At 55.1% G+C, this 20,846-nt stretch overlaps 5 protein-coding genes across 5 annotated transcripts; 2 read left to right on the plus strand and 3 right to left on the minus strand.

The window, feature by feature from the left end:
* Nucleotides 1–249: 249 nt before the first annotated feature.
* Nucleotides 250–1,244, minus strand: CORC01_12322 (SCP-like extracellular protein; the record flags this gene model as incomplete). Its single annotated transcript, XM_022623943.1, has 3 exons — nucleotides 250–592; nucleotides 654–774; nucleotides 833–1,244. The coding sequence occupies 3 exons, from the start codon at nucleotides 1,242–1,244 to the stop codon at nucleotides 250–252; spliced, it is 876 nt and encodes a 291-aa protein (XP_022469564.1).
* Nucleotides 1,245–2,988: 1,744 nt separating this feature from the next.
* On the minus strand, nucleotides 2,989–5,340 carry CORC01_12323 (uncharacterized protein; the record flags this gene model as incomplete). The annotated part of the gene is made up of 1 exon (XM_022623944.1): nucleotides 2,989–5,340. The coding sequence occupies one exon, from the start codon at nucleotides 5,338–5,340 to the stop codon at nucleotides 2,989–2,991; it is 2,352 nt and encodes a 783-aa protein (XP_022469565.1).
* Nucleotides 5,341–6,734: 1,394 nt separating this feature from the next.
* CORC01_12324 (snf5/smarcb1/ini1) lies at nucleotides 6,735–8,529 on the plus strand (the record flags this gene model as incomplete). Its single annotated transcript, XM_022623945.1, has 2 exons — nucleotides 6,735–8,381; nucleotides 8,434–8,529. The coding sequence occupies 2 exons, from the start codon at nucleotides 6,735–6,737 to the stop codon at nucleotides 8,527–8,529; spliced, it is 1,743 nt and encodes a 580-aa protein (XP_022469566.1).
* A 4,614-nt stretch (nucleotides 8,530–13,143) lies between these two features.
* CORC01_12325 (glycosyl hydrolase family 7) lies at nucleotides 13,144–14,969 on the plus strand (the record flags this gene model as incomplete). The annotated part of the gene is made up of 4 exons (XM_022623946.1): nucleotides 13,144–13,573; nucleotides 13,649–13,836; nucleotides 13,895–13,946; nucleotides 14,068–14,969. The coding sequence occupies 4 exons, from the start codon at nucleotides 13,144–13,146 to the stop codon at nucleotides 14,967–14,969; spliced, it is 1,572 nt and encodes a 523-aa protein (XP_022469567.1).
* Nucleotides 14,970–15,910: 941 nt separating this feature from the next.
* CORC01_12326 (fungal specific transcription factor) lies at nucleotides 15,911–18,954 on the minus strand (the record flags this gene model as incomplete). The annotated part of the gene is made up of 4 exons (XM_022623947.1): nucleotides 15,911–17,273; nucleotides 17,330–18,071; nucleotides 18,134–18,638; nucleotides 18,748–18,954. 4 exons carry the CDS (start codon nucleotides 18,952–18,954, stop codon nucleotides 15,911–15,913), a joined length of 2,817 nt encoding a protein of 938 aa, XP_022469568.1.
* Nucleotides 18,955–20,846: the final 1,892 nt, after the last annotated feature.

A 20,846-nucleotide genomic window follows, 5' to 3' on the forward strand; every position in this document is an offset into this window, starting at 1 on the left:
CAAACAGCAGCGAGGTGGTTACAAAAGAAGGAAACAACACAGAGCGTAATCACCAGAGGAACAAACAAGTCCGAATGATTGTTTACTGCATTGCGGCGATATCTAGACTGAGGCACTCGTCCCCTCACGGTATAACCATGTCATGTCCTTATCTCCCCCAAATCTGCAGTCGTGATGAATGTCAATGTGCCACCCGAAATCCCAATCCATGTTGGGGCGTGAGAAATGTCGTCAAAAAGTAAGGCAGACTTAGACAAGAGTCCAAGTCACACCAGTGACGCGGCCACGGCCAAGGTCACCAAAAAGGGCCTTGAAGACGGTAGGGCTGACGTCAATGTCGTTGACAGCACATCCCATGCACTTGTCAGTGACCTTGACGTTGACAGACTTGCCCTCGGCCTCGATGCGAACGGTCTTGCCACAGAGAGGATTGCCGTTGGACTGGGAACCCATCTTGATATGAGACAGAGCAACAATCATGGAGTCATCGTTGTCGGTCCAGCCACAGGCACCGAGGGCAGGGTTGAAGAAGGTGATATCACCCTGGAAGGGGCCAGGGCTGAGATCCTGGCGAGCAATGATGGTGGTAGGCCTGCAACAAACGAGTATTAGCATATGCGAGAAACAAGATGTAAAGGGGAGAGGCAACTCACTTGACTTCCTTGAAGACACGGCAGACAGTGAAGGAAGAGAGGGGGTCCCGGGCGCCACTGTCGGCAAAACCCAGGCGGGTGGCGCAACCAATGTGAGTCGCCTTGTCGGAGAGAATCTGCTCTACAGGAAACGATCAGACAGACTCAAGCGAAGTGGGCGGGTGGAGAGGGAAAATTACCAGTGATGCCCAAGGTCTCGTAGTAGTTCTCGACGGTGGTCTTGAAGTTATCCATATCCTTGAAGCTGAGCCAGAGCTTCACAGCCGAGATAAGAGGGTTGGTCACAAGGACACTGGACATTTCCAGAGCCTTGAAGTGGGCCAGAAGCTCACCAGCACCATCGCGCTGATGAGCAGGGGAACGATGAATGTAGCCGACCTTGGCGATCTCAATAGCCCAGATGTCAGCGCCTTCCTTGAGGTTGTTGTCCCAAATAAGGGCTGGGACGCCAGCCTCGGAGCGAGCGGTGTTGAGCATGGAGAGAGCGCGATTCTCATCACCACTGTCAATGTGAGGGGCAGCATGGACAAATCCGATGACGGTCAGGCCGACAACGGCAGCGGTGAGGAGAGTCTTGCCGCTGGAGAACATCTTGGCTGTTGTGTATGAAGTGGAAAGACTGGGGAGTGAAGTGATTGTGGGGTGAAGTGACTGTGAAGAAGTCTTGAAGGAAAGTGTCGAAAGTTGGATGTGAAGAAAAAAAGACGCTGGCTTTGAAGTTGGGTATCAAAGGAGAAGAGTAGTGTGTGGGTGGGAGGAAGAAGAAGAGTGGGTGGTGGGTGGGAGGAAGAGGGGGTTAATATAGGGGCCAGAGAAAGGAAGGCTCAAGAGGCAGAGGAAGGATCCCAAAGCCCTGTACCTTCCTTTACGCAAGTTTCACATCGAAAAGAGATTTTCCAGGTCTACTGGAGGCAAGAGCAAATTGGAATCATGTCGCTGTCAGCATCGGTGCCCTCCTTTTGACCAAGCTATCCTTCCCTTCCAGAACGATTGTTATGGCGGCAGTTGCTGGTGACAGACCTTGCTTGGTTCTCAATATACTCGCGATGCTTGTGATACTTGGAGACATGAACGTACAAGCTACGACCTTCCCGAGAAAATTGATTCATCTTCACTCTGGTCATGCAGTTGCAACTGGATGGGCAACACAGCAGAGAGAGACCAGGATATAGAAGCTGGACCATGAGGTCATGTAGATGAAGGTTCATCTCAGGGCATCTTAATATTCTCTTCAAAGCACGACAAATGTACCAGAAGAGAGGGCAAAGCAGAGGGGCGGAGAGCCACGACTTCATCTATAGCATCCATGATACCTAGACCTACATTAAGCTGCAAGAACGTCCCTTCCTACCTTGGCATGTCCTGGATAACATGGAAAGAGCAGCACGTGGTTAGAATCTAGTGGAATTCCTTTTGACAGTGCGGAATCTCAGTGAAACCAAGCTTTGTGGGCAGGAGCATAGTGACACTGCACACGCTGCGTACGCATCCAAGGTGGTCCCCAGACATGGCCAGTAACAAAGACACCCCGCACAAACGTGCAGAACTTCATGTTTGTGAAATGAATAAATCATGGAATAATGTTGGGGGGTACCAGAATGCCATTCCGTGCGAGCTTCCCTGAGTTTGGGTAACTGGCCCTTTGCCATAGATCTCGTGGCTCCCATCCTCGGGCGCTTCCTACGAACGCAACACCACCCAACCGCCGACTCTTGTTGGCTCTTGTAAAACAAGTCCTAAGCGACATTCAATGATGATATCTTGCGATTGAAAAGTCGATTCACAACAGATTCGCACGGATTGTTAATATGGCCTCTTCATCCTGCCCTGTTCACCTGCCTCCTCGAGGTGTGGGGGCCTAGCTCACAGTGCAGCCCACAATAAGCACGGCCCTTCCTTTGTCGCTCAAGAAAACTGCCTCATCTTGAACAAGAAGGAATGATGGTGGGAGGGACAGCTAGATTCCAACGGTTGGAAGGAAGGAGTAGCACCAAGGCCGCCCAGGGGGTGGTGGGTGGCTGAAGCGTGATGATTTGAGGAATTCGCTGGCCAAGCTGAGAGACCATCGACTCCCTACATGTCAATGCATTTGAAACATCCTGTTGCATAGAAATGGTCTAGAAATGAGCAAACTATGTAGAACAATAATTTGAGTAGTTTGCTTGTTGCGGTGGGATCCCTCAGATCTAGCTGCCACGGAAGGCCACAGGAGGCGAAGACGTCTCTGGGTAGGTCGTCTTCCACATTCGAGGCAGAATGTAGTGGCCCCAATGGCTCAGGAAAGCAGCCATTCATGTTGAAACCAGGCCTTCCCTATACTTACGGTTCGATCTTTTCAAAGAATATCTCTCACCCTGTCCAAAGTATCGTCGTCAAGCTCCGGGAGTCTGAAGACGTGCTGCTCATACCAATCCCGTTTGCGCGCCTGCTTGTCCTTGTACTCGCCTTTATACTCTCTGAATTGGGGCAACTCCCACTTTTCGGGCAGGATCTTCAGCCCAAACTGATCAGTCTCCACCAGCTTGATGTCCAAAGCTTGATTCTTCTGTAGGGCCTTCCGCCAGAACGGTAGGTGCTTCTCAAGCCCGAGAGCACCGAGCAATGCAGCCAGGTTCTCGTCATCGCTTTCTCGCTCTTCTGCAAGGGCAGCAAGCATCTCAAAGTACTCGCTCGTTGTCGTGGCCTCTGCTCTTTCCACTACTCTGAGCAGCAATTTGGTCCAACGCGTGATCAGCTCCGGATCAAGCGTGCCTTCGAGCATCCTGAACTCGATGGTGCCCTCGATACATCGGCCGGTGCTCGGCACTGAGTGGTTTTCAATGAGCCTACATGTAACGAAGGCAGTGCCGCCCCTGCACCCACGAAATGGCCGGAGTTCACTCGTAAAATCGTCGAGATTGTCCATGGACCAGAGCTGAGCCAGCTCATTCCGGACTTTCCGGGGCAATTGGCTTATGGGGACGTGGGCCTCCAAGTCCAAGAGCACCCTTGCCTCGACCGCCTGTGAGGGCTTACCTTCCGCCTCCTTCTCCTCGTCGTTGAAACCAGACGCTGCGGTGTAGTCGGGCAGGTCCTGGCCGTCATTCATGACCCTCGCATCTTGGTGGAAAGGCAGCGTCAAGGCGTTATACTTTCGCGACGGGTGTACGATAGTGTAGAGAATCGGGTCAACCAACAGAAGCAAGGTGACGATGCGCTTCATGCCGAGGAGAGAAAATTTGCGAACATTGCCCACATGGACGTGCAAGTCACAGCCAATGTCCAACATCGGTCTTAGCCCGCTGCGGAGAATCCTCAATACGTCGCTCACCTTGCCGAAATCTTCGGGCGAGTCTCGCAGGATGGGACTGGCCACTTCCATCCCCACGTGTCCAGCGTACCCCTTTTCACCGAAAGCCCAGCTGGAGAGGCTGAGGTCTTTTTTCACGTACCAGCACTGGAACTCCGCATCGACACCATTCACAAAGTAAAGCTGAAAGCCCGCAGCGTCGGCGACGGGCTGTAAGCCGGGCAGGGAAACCTTGGCCGGGTATTCGTTGTTTCGGAGGCCCCAGAGGGTGGCAAACGTGGCGCTGAAGTGGCCCGCGTCGCAGAGAAGCCCCTCTACGCGATTCGCTGAGGCGTTGTAAGCCTTGTTGCGCTGGTCGATCGCGGCGGCCAACTCGTCGGGCTCGTCCTCTGGGGTGGGCTCAGCTGCGAAGATGGTTGGGGTGTCGTTGTGGTAGACCCAGCGCTGATCTGTCTCGTCGGTGTGGTTGTCATTGGATCTGGTGTAAGGCACAAGGAATTCGAGTTCGATGCCAAAGGTGTACGGGGACAAGTTCTCGTCGTCGTCGAGGTTGATGGCGGGTTTGCGACGGCCATGGGTGGCGAGTTCCGGAACGAAGGGGTTTGGGCCGAGAGCTTCGTAATAAGCTGCTTGTAAGTAGAGGTTAAGATCTTCGAGCAGATGGGATGCAGTGTACGAACCAGAGAACCCCAAGTCAGAGTTGGGTAGCTTCTGCTGTTCGACCGCATGGTCTACTCGGTCCTTGATTTCGTTCAAACAAAAGTCGACAATGCCGTGGCAGACTTTGACCCAACTACCTATAGCGTCGGAGTCCAACGTGCTGGCATGTTGGGAAAATCCTATGGCCCTTTTCGTAGGGTCTTTGTTGAGGAGCCTGGAAAAGTTGTAGCCCCCGGAAAGAATGCGCAGCTTCCCTTCCCAGTCTTTGACGTAGATCTCTGTGCCGGCCATGAGAGAGTTAACATTTCCAGCCGTCTCGATAGAGAGGAAGGTCTCCTTCTCGATGTCGATTCCGTGGATGGAGGATGGTTGGAGCATGTCGATCTTGTCAGCAACTGGTGGGCCATGGGTAAAGACCGCCTCGGTGGGCTCGCCACGACACTTGGCATCGGAAAGAAAGGCATGTGAATCGGGGCTGAAAATGCGTGCAAAATCGAGGCCGGAGGCAGTCGCTGAACCCGGCCCGCCGTATGGTGCATTGGGTTCAGTCAAGTGCGGTGAGGCGGACCAGAGAAAGGCGAGGATTCGACGGACGTCTGGGAGTGTGAAATCCCCCTCTTCTGGTTTGACCTCGATTTGATGGCGGGGGATTTCGTTAAAGGCAATGGTGAGGTTTGAAGAGGCTTTTAACATGGCGCAGATCGACATGACCGCTGATGCCTGCTGGCTCATGGGCATGAGCGGAGAACGGATGCTGGCGAGGTACCATCCCGATGATCCATGAATGTCAAGCTCCTGCTCGTCTGCGCATATACTCCAAGCTTCTGATTCTGAACTTTGAATGTTCACGGAACCATCTGGGGTTTCAATTGCAGTAGATAAGCCCAGCTGACGGATATTGTCCGCTATAACTCGGGCTGGATCTTGTGTTTGACCTTCAAATGTACGGGCTTCAGTTATATGGTCATGCTCGCTGCCATTTGGAGACCTACATGGTGTCATTGACGGTGCCTCGTTCTCGGGGGTCTTGACGAGAAACTGGAGCACTATTCGAAAGCTCACTTGCCGGTCATTTCGGGAATGTTGATTTCTCTCCATTTTCTCTGGGTCTTTGGATTTCTTTAGTAAGTCTGGCGTCTCAGGAAATGCCTTCAAATTTGGCTGCTGTTTCGTCTGCTGGCTGATATCTAGGAATAGGATAGTGAAATTGACCATGGAAATAACTCAGTATGAATTAGAATATCGCTGAAATTTATATCGAAAGGCTTGAAATGGTCCTTTGGCATATCTATGTTCATTTTCGTTTTTTTGGGGGCCGAGCGGTTTGGAATAACCACCATGAATCGACTTGATGTAAAACATGCCGTCTTGTGATATCTGACAAGGAGATGCTTCCTTGATTCAACTTGATTCAAGATATACTACTTGCAAGAAAGCACAAAGAAAGGCAGATGAATGGCGCCTGTTGACAAGAACAGATGGTCTATAACACAATTCTTTGTTTTTAGTGATTGTTGGGCGAGGCTGGTCGATGATCCAAGACCTGGCAGCATTTACAGGAAGTTCTGCAACACATTTTTATCTTTATTTTAATATCAACTGAGTCGTCCAAAACAGTATCAATAACCGGACGTGGCGTGACGCCTTGACTTTGCCCATCAGGAGGCAAGTTGGCATGGGATACTCGGTGTGGTCACCTCGGTGAACTCGGTGGATTCGGTGAGGGATTGGTAGGTGAGGTGGGGGCTATTGGATGCGCTAATCCTGTTTTGGAGCTGGACCTGGGTCGGGAAACGCCGACCTGATTTTTCTGACGCGCCCTGCTGCTCTCCAATGCATTTCCAACGCGATCCACATCTCGCAATCGGTGCAGCGCTCCCCTTCCAGCCTCAACACTGCCCATTTCCATCGGCGCGCAACGAGCCATCCGGCGATAAAGCTCGACACGCACCCGACGTCAGTCGCCAGAGTTTCACGTAGCGCCAATCCACGGTTGCGCGTGGTAAGCGAATCCCCCGCACCCCCCCCGGATCCGCGCAGTCTCGTCTCTCCCTCGACGTGTCTTCGGCCGCTTCTCCGCCATCGTCTTGCGACAACCTGCGATGACCCATTGGGTCTCATAGCCTCCCACCATGGACGCCCGACCGAAGCCCCAAGCATTTTTGTCCACCTATGCGCCGCGAATCCGAAGCTACAACAATTCTCTCTTGACACCCGTCCTCGCCAGCGCTCCGACCGGTCCCACCTCCCGAGTGACGAAGCGTGGCACAACCATCATCAACTATGCGGAAGACGGCTATGACGAAATTGACGATGACGACGACAATGGCCGCCGTCGACCCACTGGTCTGCGAAGCTTGAGAAGAGTAGATGATCAGGCGGCCAACCAGGATCTACTAGATAAGGCTGGAAAGGACACGGACGAACCTGTCGAAGTACAGGGCATTTGGAGAGATTGGTTTGGCAAGGGACGTCAAGTGCGGAATGACCAGCAGAATTCGGCGCAAGCAGACCTCCCGTTGACTCTGATCCCCATCCGAATCGAACTCGACATACCGGCCTTTGTGCCCCAGGTCGCCTTCCCCTCGGCGCCTCACAGCGTCGACACCACACTCCCACAATACCGAGCACAAGAACTTACGCCGCCCTACCGGCTCCGCGACACGTTCCTCTGGAACCTGCATGAGACGGTCATCACAACTGAGCAATTTGCGCAAACATACGTCCAGGACCTGGACTTGCCGAACCGTCACAACATGATGCTTGATATTGCCAAACAGATCCGGACGCAGCTTGAAGAGTATGCCGGCGTTGCCCTGCATCCCTTGTTCCACGCGCAGTCGCAGAACTCTGGAATCAACGACGCAACCAAGTCCAGCTCGATCATTAACCACGACGAGACGCCCACTCCCGCCGCAGCATTCAGCCGCCCCGATACCCCAATGCAGAACGGCGGCATCGGAACGCCATCCCGGGCCAAGGACGTGACATCAGCACCAGAAGTAACCGCTCACGCAAGCCCTGTCCCTATTGATTCCGACGAGTATGACCATGATGACGCCTACCGATGCATCGTTACCCTGAATATCAACCTCCAGTCAGCGCTGTACACCGATAAGTTTGAGTGGTCTCTGCTGCATCCCCCGGGCATGCCCGAGGCCTTTGCCAGTCAAACTTGCCAAGACCTCGGATTGACGGGCGAATGGGTTCCCGCCGTCACACACGCCATTTATGAAGCAGTACTACGCCTTAAGAAGGAAGCCTGCGAAGCGGGTGGATTGGTGATGGGCTGGAACGGAGTACGCGAGTTCCCCAACGATGCCACGGCTGGAGCCGACGCCGGATGGCGATACGACCCAGAAAACCTGGCCGATCCTTGGGAGCCCAAGGTTGAGATCCTTAGCAAGGAGGAGATGGAGAAACGGGAAGGCGACAGAGAGCGGCAAATTCGCAGACTCCGCCGCGAGACTGCTCGCTTCAGCTCGACCACTGGCTTGGTAGGCGGCGTGCCATTCTCCGGGTTTGGCAACGTGGTGGAGGCTCCGGAAGAGGAGCGCATGGGCAGAGGCGAGCGGTCCAAGAAGAAGCGTCGCTTCCGCAGCTTGAGCCCGATAGGCCGATCTGGAACCCCTGGCGGACGCGGAACGCCAGACGTGGGATCCGGATACGGTGCAGGAAGCGGCTTGACGGACCAGGAGCGCTTATCGTGGAGATGTTGGCACTGCTGTCTCTGGGGCTCAAGTGTGTGGGCGGTGCGACCTGGACCTGCAGGACCCCGGGTGAGTTCTCAATGCAGTAGTCGAGAAGATGAATGGGCTAACAGGAATACAGTCTCTTTGCCAAAATTGTGGATTGCTGTATGAGCGTGACGGCAAGCTGCCTCGCCAAACTAAGAATATGCACCTCACGGTAATCCGAACAGCGTAAGAGAGAACCTTCTAGCCTTTTTTCTTCGTCTTTTCGTGGGCATCGACGTCAGCACTTCGGTCGGAGCAGGGCCAGTAGAGGAGAGAGAGAAGCAGAGCAACAATCCGGTGTGGAACGTCGTATCGGACGATCCGGGAAGAGAACTGTGCGCCGTGGACCAGTTCTTTGTGTACATGATGCGCAGGTGGCGGTTCTGGCAGGCAGTAGGCAGGCAGGCGTTTAACTTGGGATAATCTGGCCATGGCCTCATGGGCAGGGCAGTCAAAGGAGTCCGGCTGTGAGCAAGGTTACGCACATATTCCAGTTGTTTTCGGGTTAATTACAGTCGAGGTGTCCCTTCGCAAGCGGGGGGGGGGAAGTATTGTAGACTATGTGTAGAGGACCAAAATGCACACAGCCAAGCCTCTCTCGGGCAATCATTATAGGTGATGTCTGGCCAAGGACGGGGATAGCCGACGGTAAGTTGACAGACATTGTGAGTGAGGAGGAAGAGGAACAGCGAGGCGGGACCATGGGTACTGTGTGTAGTTCCCCGTATGAGCGCCATCTCACACAGTCCCCTCATCCCATTCCCTCAAACCGCCTTGGGCTTCTCCTCTGTCCACACACGCCTCGGAGCTTCAACTCTGCACCTCAAAACAACACGTGAACCTCGCTCATCTTCCCGACAGCCGCCCATTGTGCTGGACTCATTTCCGAAAATGTAAACTAAGGCACATCATAGCGAACAACCCGCGTCCAGCACCAGGCTTCTCCATCTGCCACATGTTCATCCCTTGCCCCACGGTTTGCCGGTGCGACGTCGTGGCGAGGCCAGGGCAGAAAGGCCGAATCGGGACGAGAAAGACCACGGAGCCCTTTGACCGTCGGCCTCCGCAATTTTCCCCAGAACTTGACGCTTTCCCCTTGTGGGCAATGTCATGTCACCGGTTAAACCTTTCGACGGGGTAGGCAGGTAAGGTAGGTAGAGCTAGCTTCTTCTTATTCTCTCTTCTTTTCCCATGGTCCTTCGCTCTCTACCTACTGCGTGGAGAAACCGACTGGCTAAAAGGGCCTGTCCCCCTTTGACTTGCCGGTCTGGGGAGACGAGTCGCTGGGACTGCCCGGGCGGTACCTGGCTTCCAGATTTACCTGTGAGGCGGCTCGCCCTGCCCGTCACGTTCCATCTGCGCATATTACAGATCTGGGACGAGTGAGTGTGTGGTGATGGTGGGGGAGTGGCTGCTCGCTTCTGCGCCTATGCCGAAGGGGAGGAACACGCGAAGGGTCAAGTGACTCTGGCATCTCCACCATGGGGCACGCGTCGGATGCCGCAAAGGAGTTTGCTGAAGGGAAAGTGATGACGGACAGGTGGCCGGCCTGCCGACGGGAGCTGACTGAGAGGTTCCAGTCTGTTTTATCGACCCATTGAGGCACGATCCGCGAACCTGAGCTGCGCCAGAGGGGCGTTCGATACCAATTTTCGCTCGGCTTCGCCTCGCTGGGAAGAGGGGAGGAGACTTGTCAGCATCGTCGTCCTGGGCGCCGCCCGACATTCGCGGTGATTCCAAGCTCCGCTGGATGTGTTTGGACACGATTCGACTTGTTGGGGACAAGGAGACTGACTGCATTTCTCTTGCCCGCGTCAGACAAAGAACGCGTTGCGGCCATGATTTCCCGTCTTCGGATGTTGATGACCTTAATCCCGTCATCATCCACTCCTCGGAGGCGAAATACGATATTGCCAGCCACACCTACCACCCACCACTAACTTCATCATTTACGCCAGGAAGTGACTCTGTTGCATCCCGCTATCTTTTGGCTTCATTTTGATGCTGTCCCATATTGCGGCGGCCCGGCTGGTGCCGACGACGACGGGTGCGAAGAGTTTCATGTCCCTGAAGCTTTATGAAAAGGGGGTGACTGCACGAGAGAGTCCAGGAAGATGGGTCCGAGATCGAGGGGCAATTTATTTTCACGAATGCATGCAACCTCGCGATATACTGTGTGTATGTGTGTGTGCCAACGATAAGGGAGCCTCTTACAGCGTTCTCGGCTATCGTTCCCTTCGTTGCCGACCAGCTAGTCGGCTCAGCATCCGGAGCAGCCTTTCAAGCTTGCCGTAGAACTTTCAGGAATGGCTAACGCGCCTCACGAGGTTTGGTCACTTACTCGCCTCTCAAGCCGTTTCTGCACCGACAGCTTCAAGGCCACCCGCTACGTTCTCTCTGCCAGATAGCACGAACATGCTGCTGCGCACATAATCGTCTCGATTCGGTTGTGCGCAAAGGGGTAACAGCTCATCGTTGTACACTCCTCGCATCCATCTTACCACGGCGCAGCGAAGATCCCTTAGATCTATATTCGCTTGTGGCCGTTCGGAAACCCATGCTCCAGGGGCGGAAGTCATTATGCCTACGAGGCTTTCTCACTTGTCTAGCTCTAGTTGTCGACGTCCCAGACGATCAGAGTGAGGTGGTCATGTAAAGGAAGACGTTGAATTTGTCGAGGCTACGGCTGCAGATCACCACCATTTCCGGCGACGCGCTCTGAACCTTTGCTACGAATCGCTACAATTTGGAGGCTGAGCTCAAGCTTCTCAAGCTTCTTGACCCTCGCCCGCCCAGAGACTTTAGTCTCTCTGGTCATCACGGGTAAATTCAAAAGCCCTTGGCAAGTTGCGACGTGGCGCCATTGCGGTCCTAGGCGGCAAGGCTTTTTGGTTCGCTCACTCGACCACTTCTTCATGGGCTTGACAGGGCAGAACGTCGGAACCGGGTGTTGTTGAGTGACATCGCACCCTTGATGAATCAAATCCCTCCCACAATACCCGTCCTGCGGTCTCTTCAGCTACACATAGTTGCAGAGAGGGAACATGACTAATTCAAAGTGGTGTGGTAGTGACCCTGTTCTTAACGTATGCATTATGGCATAGTACCTCCCATCTCCAAATTGAACCAGGGCTCCATTGAATCTCACACGATTTGTTTCTGAACCCGTTGGCATGGTATGAATTGATTAAAGGCGTTGATTGATTCATAAGAAGGCCCAAATTTTAAAAAGCCAAGCTGGGCCCCAACGTATTGGCATGACAGAGCCGCTTCGCTTGTCGGAAAAGAAGCTTGACGACGTCAACGTAACTCGTATGGCGAACTATCATCAACTACAAGACCTGGAGAAACCTTGTCACGTTGGACCACTTCTCCAGCCCCGTCGTACCAAAGAATGAAAATCGTGGCGTCCTCCGCAAGAGCAAGGAACCGGGCGGGCGTGTGGCAGTCAGTACCGGATGCCCCAATAGCGTTCGTTATGCGGGGAGAAGGTTTCTCTTCCCGCCCATGATGTGCAACGAAAGTCGGGGGGCCTGGAGGCGATCCTTGTAAATTGCGGGGAGGCAGATGCCTACTTAGTACCTTAAAACAGTTATGCGCGTATCATTATTCTCTTATCAGTCGAATCACCAAGGGACTTCGAAGCTGCGTCCTCACTGGGGGGTGGGGAGAGAGGGGTGTTCTCACGATGGTGTGAAGCGAATGTGAGTGAAAGAGAGAGAGCAAAATATTCAGGGGCGCCCGATTCAAGTCAGACCAGCAACGTACAGGTCTGACGGGATCTTCGGGAAGCCATCATGATCACGAGGGTGCACATTTTGTCTTTCTCTCCATGCGAGATGGGTCAGGGTACGCTTTCTCACGATGCCGTTCCCCTGAACTTGTCCCCAAGCTGACTTTTGTGACGAATTCGAGGCGCGTAGTACTCGGCGCATGGCCTCCGCGTTGGGCCCAGGGGGGGAGAAAGTGCTCCAATGAGGAAAGCCGCGGGGACAAGTCCACATTGGGACAAGAACTCACCACCACCTCACCTCATACGTATACATGGCACATATTCTTCTGTGCGACCTATTCCTCCGTAGTGAGGAGGGTGTGTGTGTGTGTGACCAGGCGTATGGCCGTAGGAGACTTCGTGTCATCCTCTCCCCGGCTCGGGACTGAGGGGCGAGAACCTGCGAGCCCGCGCGTGCGGGCTTACTATAACCTTATGCAAGGTAAGTACAGAGTTACCCCAACCTCGAAGGGAAGCGGTGCAGTTTTTCCAATTGCCTAATCAGGCAAGTAACGCCAAACTTTGGGTCGACGACGATGCTATCGTAGAAGCCGTGGTTCCTGGCACTTACACGCGCTAACCTCTCGATGTTTGCCCTCTCGCCCCTCCTCCCATACCACCTGGGACGTCTGTGCTTGTATATCCCCCCCCCCTTGAACATGGCATCTCCAGTTCAGCCGTTGCCTTGGCTCCAGATCGTTCGCGGGCCGGATGCCGTGAGCTCGTCGGATTCTCGCTTCCTCATCGCTGGGCTAGTCGATCATGGGATTGGATGTCACATCGAGCCAAGCTCGAACAGTGGGCGCGGCTGCGAAAAGAGGCGAAAAGCTCAAACGGCCGATGGCAATGTATTCCATCACCAAGACGAATGAAATGTTTCTATATAAGTTCAATGGATATCCTCATCCATGAGTTCAGTTTTCCATCCCTCTCATCCTCATCCCAACAACCTCACTCCCCTCATCCTCTCTGTCTCTCTCTCTCTCTCTCTCCCCTCAACAGCCACCAAGCCTGTCCATCCCAGCAGTCACAATGCAGACAAAGTTCGCCGCCCTCCTCGCCCTCGCGGCCGCCGCCCGCGCCCAGCAAGTCTGCACCTCGCAGGCCGAGACGCACCCGGCCCTCACCTGGCAAAAGTGCGCCGCGGGAGGCACCTGCACCAACGTCGCCGGCTCCGTCGTCCTCGACTCCAACTGGCGATGGGCGCACACCGTCTCCGGGTCGACAAACTGCTACACGGGCAACGCGTGGAACAGCACCCTCTGCGGAAGCGGCCAAGGGGCCGCCTGCGCCACCAACTGCTGCGTCGACGGCGCCGACTACCCGGGCACCTACGGCATCACCACCAGCGGCAACGCCCTCAACCTCAAGTTTGTCACGACCCACGCCTACGGAAAGAACATTGGCAGCCGTGTCTATCTCATGGAGTCGGATACGAAATACGCCATGTTTACTTTGCTCGGTGGGTTGAACCTCACGCCTTACTCTTCTTCTGTTATGGGGATGATCGTAAACCTTGTATACTAACCCCTTCCAGGCAACGAGTTCACCTTTGACGTGGATGTCTCCAACATTGGCTGCGGCTTGAACGGCGCTCTGTACTTCGTCTCCATGGACGCTGACGGTGGTCTTTCCAAGTTCTCCACCAACAAGGCTGGTGCCAAGTACGGCACCGGTTACTGTGACTCGCAGTGCCCCCGCGACGTCAAGTTCATCAACGGTGTTGTAAGTCAAGACCCGTGAACCTTCAGTCACAGTCTCCCAGCTTACAAGTAGCTCTTAGGCCAACGTCGACGGCTGGAACCCATCCAGCAACGACGCCAACGGTGGCGTCGGTAACCTCGGTGCATGCTGCGCAGAGATGGATATCTGGGGCAAGTCTCACCAAACACCCTCCCTTCCTATCTACAATGCATATATATAAACATGAACCAAACAACTAACCGCCCCAAACAGAGGCCAACAAGATCTCCACGGCATACACCCCTCACCCCTGCCTAAACAGCGCCTACCACTCCTGCACCGGCAACGCCTGCGGCGGAACCTACTCGACGGACCGCTACGCCGGCGACTGCGACCCCGACGGCTGCGACTTCAACTCGTACCGCCAGGGCAACAAGCTCTTCTACGGGCCCGGCGCCGGCTTCACCCTCGACACGACCCAAAAGCTCTCCATCGTGACCCAGTTCCTCAAGGGCTCCGACGGCGTCCTCTCGGAGATCAAGCGCTTCTACGTCCAAAACGGCAAAGTCGTGCCAAACTCCGAGTCCACCATCGCCGCCAATCCGGGCAACTCCCTCACCACCGACTTTTGCACAAAGCAAAAGCTCGCCTTCAACGACACGGACGTCTTCAAGGCAAAGGGCGGCTTCGCCCAAATGTCCGAGGCCGTCGCCGCCCCCATGGTCCTCGTCCTCTCCCTCTGGGACGACCACTACGCCAACATGCTCTGGCTCGACTCCACCTACCCGACCGACGGCGCCGGCAAGCCCGGCGCCGAACGCGGCTCCTGCCCCACCACCTCGGGCGTCCCCGCCGACATCGAGGCCAACGTGCCCAACTCGAGCGTCAACTTCTCCAACATCAAGTTCGGCCCCATCAACTCCACCTTTGCCGCCGGCAGCGTCGTCGTGCCCCCCGGCTCCGGTTCCACCACCGTTACCGCCGCCACCACCACCACCACTACTCCCCCAAGCACAATCACCACCTCCGTCCGTACCTCCTCCACCGCACCCCCTACTGGCGGCACCGTCGCAAAGTACGGCCAGTGCGGCGGCCAAGGCTGGACCGGCGGCACCGTCTGCGTCTCTGGCAGCACCTGCACCGTCGTCAACCAGTGGTACAGCCAATGTCTCTAGATGCTGGCGAACCCTCCCTGGCAGCGACCAAGTTGAGAAGATTCGGGATCCTACAGGACAATGCTAAGAATAGTACACAACAGAAGAGAGAGAGAAATAAAGGGAGCATTTTTTGTGATTGGGGGAACGGGATAAAATGAAGGGGGGGAACTCGACGAAACGCCCCCCCTTCTGTCGCATTGTCTGCATTTTTCTTCCCATGGAACGATACAAACAACAACTTTCATGTACATACTCTCAACCTTTCTTTTCCACACACCGACGTGTTTCTCGCGTCGATGTAGCAGTATATAAATCAAATCATTCGCTTGCTAAAATGTGTCTCCCATGTGCGTGGTTTTCACACTTCACTCAACTTCTTGACATATAAACACAACAATGACTCCCTTTCTCTGTGGCCTACTCTGGAAGAATACCGGCGTGGCCCTCCAGTTCCCAACGTTTGCCCCTCCCGGTTCTTCTGTAGGCAGGAGTCGCTGTAGCTATCATCACTGACGGTCTTTCTTCGCTTCAAGGAATACACGAGAGACATTCACGTGGGTCAAGGGGCCTCAGGCGCAGCTAGACGACACCGTCCAGGTCCAAGACATTTGCTAATCTGGCCCAAGTTTCAACCCAACCCCATCCAAGGTGGTGCCCCCCAGTACAAGAACTAGATAGTAATCGCAATGTGATTAGATATTGATCGCAATGTGATGACCTGTTTTACACCCTTCTATTGTAAATCACTGCCTACTACACCCACGATGCGGAGGCGCATCGCTGTAGCCCTTGTCCGCTAAATCGATTCAAAACCTCCTGCCGCCCTTGACTCCGTGGTATATATAATATACACGCCCGTACCCGAAATAAATGCAGCTTTAAATCCTGACTCTGATCCATGCTCAGCAAACGACTACTGTTCAGTCACTCCCATTTCCAGACATCTACACGTAACCGCTTTATGCTTGCGGCCAGACACTCGCGGCAGGGGGTGGGTGATTCATGCCCATATTGAGAATGGCGTCGATATCGCTCATTCCCTCATTCTCCAGGACGTTCAATAGCTCCAGCTGCTGTTGCTGGCTAAGACTGCCTTGCCGCTCCTGTGACCAATTGAAAGGGCCCCCAAACTGATCAAGCCCCAAGCCGGGGTTTTGCAAGTTGAAACCATTCACCTGCAACGAGTCCCCAAAGAAGCTGTTGCTCACCGAGCTAAACGCGTCGGGGTTGATAAATGGAGGTGGCGGATTGAACCAGTCCGTGGTCGGGTTGTAGTTCGGCAGCGCGCGTTGCGGTGCCCCCGGATTCGATGTCGGCGGAGCACCAAAGGCACCGGGGCCTCTGCTTCCAGGAACAGGCGGTGGAGGCGGTGACATGTTTGTGCTGTGCTGGACCATGGCTGGTGTTCCGTGCTGGAGAACAAGTAGCGAAGACTGTGGCATGGCTGGAGTTCCCATCGGGGGCGGCGAGATGGTCGAGCTTGATGGCGTACCGACGGGACCGCTGTTGAATGACTCGGGCGGTGTAGGCATAGCGTTGTTGATGGTGCTAGGCGGCGACGACGATGAATTGTAACCAGGCGTGGTCGTGGCCGGTGGAGTGGAGTCTTCTAGTGGTGACTCGGGAGGATAGGCAGAGAAGCGGCGACCTCCCATATTCATGTTCGGTTCATTTTCACCAGACGAGTTGCCCCAAATTGAGTTGGAACGGAAGGTTGGATGAGGGGGGAAATTGGGATCCCACTGGTAAGTGTTCATGGATTCGGGGGTCGCGTCAAAAACGAAGCCGAACTGCGGCGGGTTGTGAGGCGGGTTAACCTTGAATGTCGGCCCGCCGCCTGGCGCTGTTGAGGCCGACACGTCGGAGCCCTGAGGAGAGTTGCCGTCAAAGAGAGAAGGCGGGGTCGTGAAAGTGCTGGATGGTTGCAGAATAGGGGTATCTCTGGCATCATAGCTCTGAAGGCATGCCTTGGCAAAGATGGAGTAGAGTTGCACAGCCTGAGCGGTTCCTGGCCAACGCTCAGTGCATTGCTCCAGGATGTCCAGAGTCTGATCACTCAACTCTTCCACCTCGTCTCGGTGGTGAGCCTGTCGGATCTCGGGATACGAGACTGTCCAGAGCAGCGTGTTGAGAGACATGTAGAGGTTGAGGAGGAACACCCAAGTGATGTCGACTGCTGCCTTTTCCATCTGCTGCTTTGACAAGTTGATAATGTACGACGCGCCTTCAAAGCAGATGCCCGCAGCCCGTGGAGACGGCTTGGGTACTTGTGGTGATGGCCGATAGAGGAAAATGCGCATCTGGTGATAGCGTCCGGTGAACCTGCAAGCGATCAGTCAGAAAAGTCTAGGAACGGAGGAGGGCGGGGCAGTACACACCATGGCCTACACCAAGCAGGATTTTGAGGTGAAGAGTCAATCCAGTTCTGGATATCTCTCTCCATCTTGGCAAACCAGGGGTGGCTCTCATCCCTGGGCTCGTCGCGCTTCTTCTCGTAGAGCACTCTCCTGATCTCGGCCTGCTCCATGCGCATCTTGAAGAAATGCAAAGCCACCAGCTTGTTCTCGCTTGGAGGCCCCTGGCCAATGCCGTCGGCCGTGATGTACTCATCGTCGACTGTCGCAAAAGGCTCCACATCCATCCGGTCGTCAGCTTTGGAGAATCCGTTGGGTCGGCCCATGCTGTGTGCCAGGCCTGCTTCCATGGAAGTGATGATGTAGGCAAGACGACGGCGCATGTCCAGGGTCAAGGGATCCAAGGCGATCCCGGCGGATATGGTCTTCTCGTCGGTCAGGCCCTCTGCTTGGCAAACGCGCGTGGCCATGCCAACCATGTAGTATACGGCAGTCCTCGTGGGGGTAAGGAGAGAATATTGGCCGATGAGTGCTAAACTCTGCAGAGACTTGAGGTCCTTTGGCCGGGACACTTGCTCAAAGTGTTCCATAGCCGCCAAGTAGTAGCTGTCAGCCAGACCGGCATACTGCGGATCCATTTTCTGCAACGAGATGGCAAACACCATGCGGACGATGAGGTTCTTGTAGGGGTCTGGGTCTCCGGCGTACACCGCCTCGAGATCATCCAGGAATAGTTTCTCGTGCAACGTTGGCCAAAATACTTGGGCTGTTCAAAAGAGGTCAGTCGAGGCATACGTCGAGAACGGGAAAGGGGCACTCGGCACGTACATCGCTGGCAAAAGACGTCCACGAGCTTGTTGGCGATGGGCCTGGTTGGCAGGTGCTGGGCGGGGTGGGCGCTGATCATGGGATAGCTCTTCTTCCGGTCTCTCGTCATGACGATGGACTGCATGCGCGTCATCCTCCGCGCACGAACTTCGGGGATCAACTCTGATATTCGCTTGGAATCGGTAAAGAGCTTGGCGCCCTGGACCAGCAAGCGTGTCATTGCGATGCCGCTACTCGGACCCAGGTAGCGCGGGGTCTCGTCGGTGTCGTTGAGGCGAACCAGGCCACCGGGGCGCACGATGTCCTCGTCGAGGTGGGAGAACTCGCTGTCGTCGTCGGTGTACTGGCGCAGCTCGGCCTCGAGAGCGCGCACCTTTTCTTGCAGCTTAATGACATAGTTACGATTGATTTTCTTCCCCTTGGTGGTGTCATAGTATTCGCAAACCGAGCCGGCGCGTTCGCACGGCAGACAACGCGGCAAGGTGGGATCGCATCTGGTTTTACGCTACAAAGTCGAACAAGTCAGTCGTGGTCTACGGAGAACACAATACATCACTTGTCACTTCTCGGGAGCTCGGGAGGCGCTGGGTCTACGAGAAAAGGCTCCGACGTACCTGGCGACAGCGACAGCAAGCTGTCAGAGTGTGGGCAATGCGATTGGAGGGACCGTCACTCTCTGGATCTTCGCGACCGGCAGGAGGAGCGTGGGAAGGACCCGGGTAGAGTTGCGGAGGGGCGTTGGGAGGCGGGTGGTGATGGTATGGCGGGTTTCGTGGCATCATGTTGCCTGCGCCATGGCGGAAGACGGCTGCGACGTCCATGGGGCGAGTTAGGGACTGAGGCTAGTGGCCCAGTCGACGTGTGTCAGAGCGAGGATATCAAAGGCACCTTGTCCAACAGACGATGCTGTGCCGTTGCCTCACTGAGGACGCCTAGGAAGAGCCGGCAAGGGCGGTAGTGGCTGGCTGTTGGGGGTTGTGTAGGTCGAAGCGGTTGATATACGGGGCGGAGGCGTATGTGGGCGAAGGGATCGGTCGAGCGCAAGGGCGGACAGAATGTCTCATGGTTTGGCTGAAGGGGGATTCGATGGCAAGTCGAGGGTATCGCGAAGAGAGAGGGGCCTCTTGTGTCGCCAGTCGCGTGTGTTGTGGACTCGGACGTGGTGAAGGTCGGGCTGGGTAGAGACGGGTACCAAGTGCGTACAAGAGGAGACGGCGAAGTGAAGAGACAAGAAAGAGGTCCACAATTGAAGGTGTTGCTACTGCACCGAAAAAGGTGACAAAGTGCAGATTGCAGAGTACAGAGTTGCCGTCTACCTAGTCGATAGTCCGCCCGCAGATCCGCAGAGCAAATGGGTTGAAAGCGTGGTGTGGCCAGTTACGGCGGCGTCTCGCTGTCGTGCTCGGTACCTGTGGGCAGGGGCGGTGGTCCGGCAGGGCAGGGAGAGGAGGGGAGGAAAAGGGACATGGCTGACGCGTGTAGCCCACGGCCAAGGGGGATGTACTGCCGAGGTAGAGAGTGGGAGGCACGGAGGGTACCTAGGTACCTGCTGAGGCGGGAGCTGGATGACAGATGCGAGCCCACTTCCAGGTAGCAAGGTCTCGGCTGTTCATTCGCTAATCAGAGGAATCGGCCAGGGCGACGCCACGACGGTCAAGGTTCGCGGGTACCAGGTGTCGGTAGGGGCGTTTCAGAACCATTGCGGTGGGGACCTTAGCAGAGCTGCGGTAAGAAGGGACGACAATTGCAGCAAGGTATCCATCCGTACCTGGGTTGCTACGCTGCTTCCGTCTTCCGTCTTCCGTCACGCCATGGACTCGGGGACACTAGAGGGATAGAGGAATAGAGGAAGAGACTGAAATCAGAGAGCGTGCGTGAGTGTGTGTATGGCAACGGGACGAAGCCTCCAAGAACTCGTCACAGTTGCAATGGGGGTGGGCGCGCGGTAGGTGGGCGGGATCCAGGATCCATTCCGTGGAGACTGAGGAGGGAGTATCGCGTGGGCCGCGGACAAGGTCTTGGATATTGGTGGACAGTCGACAGTATGCCTTGGGGTACCTTAATCACGGCGGCATCATCCATGGGCGTGGATACGGATACAGATCCTTACAGTCGCCCACGAATCTGGCACGTCGTGTAGCAGACGGGACAATGTGTCCTCGTCTCCAAGCCAGCCAGCCCTACCTGGCTTGGAGCCATGGATTTGGGGTCCGCGAGGTTTGAACAGGCTCAAGCCAAGTGGGTGAGAGGCAGGGCGAGATATGAAGGCGGGCAGCAGACACGGCACACATGGGGAGCGGCTATTGAGTGCCTGTACGGAGTATTGACTGACAGACAAATCCCCGGTTGGGAGATGGGAAACCTGGACGTCTGTCTGCCTCTGTCTGGCTTTCTCCCCTTCCCTCTGTGTATGTGTGTATATATGTGTCCGCGTATTTCATGTGCCCTACCTTATTCAATGTGAGAAAGTGTGTAATAAACATAGGTAGGTTTAGGTATAGGTATAGGTATAGGTATACCTGTATACCTCAGGTAGATGGTCGTCTGTGGCTGACTAATGTCCAAATGCGCATTCCTGCAATTTCATCATGCCTCTGGTCGTAGCTCCTCCAGATGCCAAAGTCAAAACACAGCCTTCCAAGTAAAGTAGAGGTGCTTGGATCATTGGATGCTCGAGGTCCTGCCTCCTGTCCTTCCACCTCCTGCGTCCTGG

The sequence above is a fragment of the Colletotrichum orchidophilum genome (assembly GCF_001831195.1).
Source record: "Colletotrichum orchidophilum strain IMI 309357 chromosome Unknown Scaffold_149.1, whole genome shotgun sequence".
Lineage (NCBI taxonomy): Eukaryota > Fungi > Ascomycota > Sordariomycetes > Glomerellales > Glomerellaceae > Colletotrichum > Colletotrichum orchidophilum.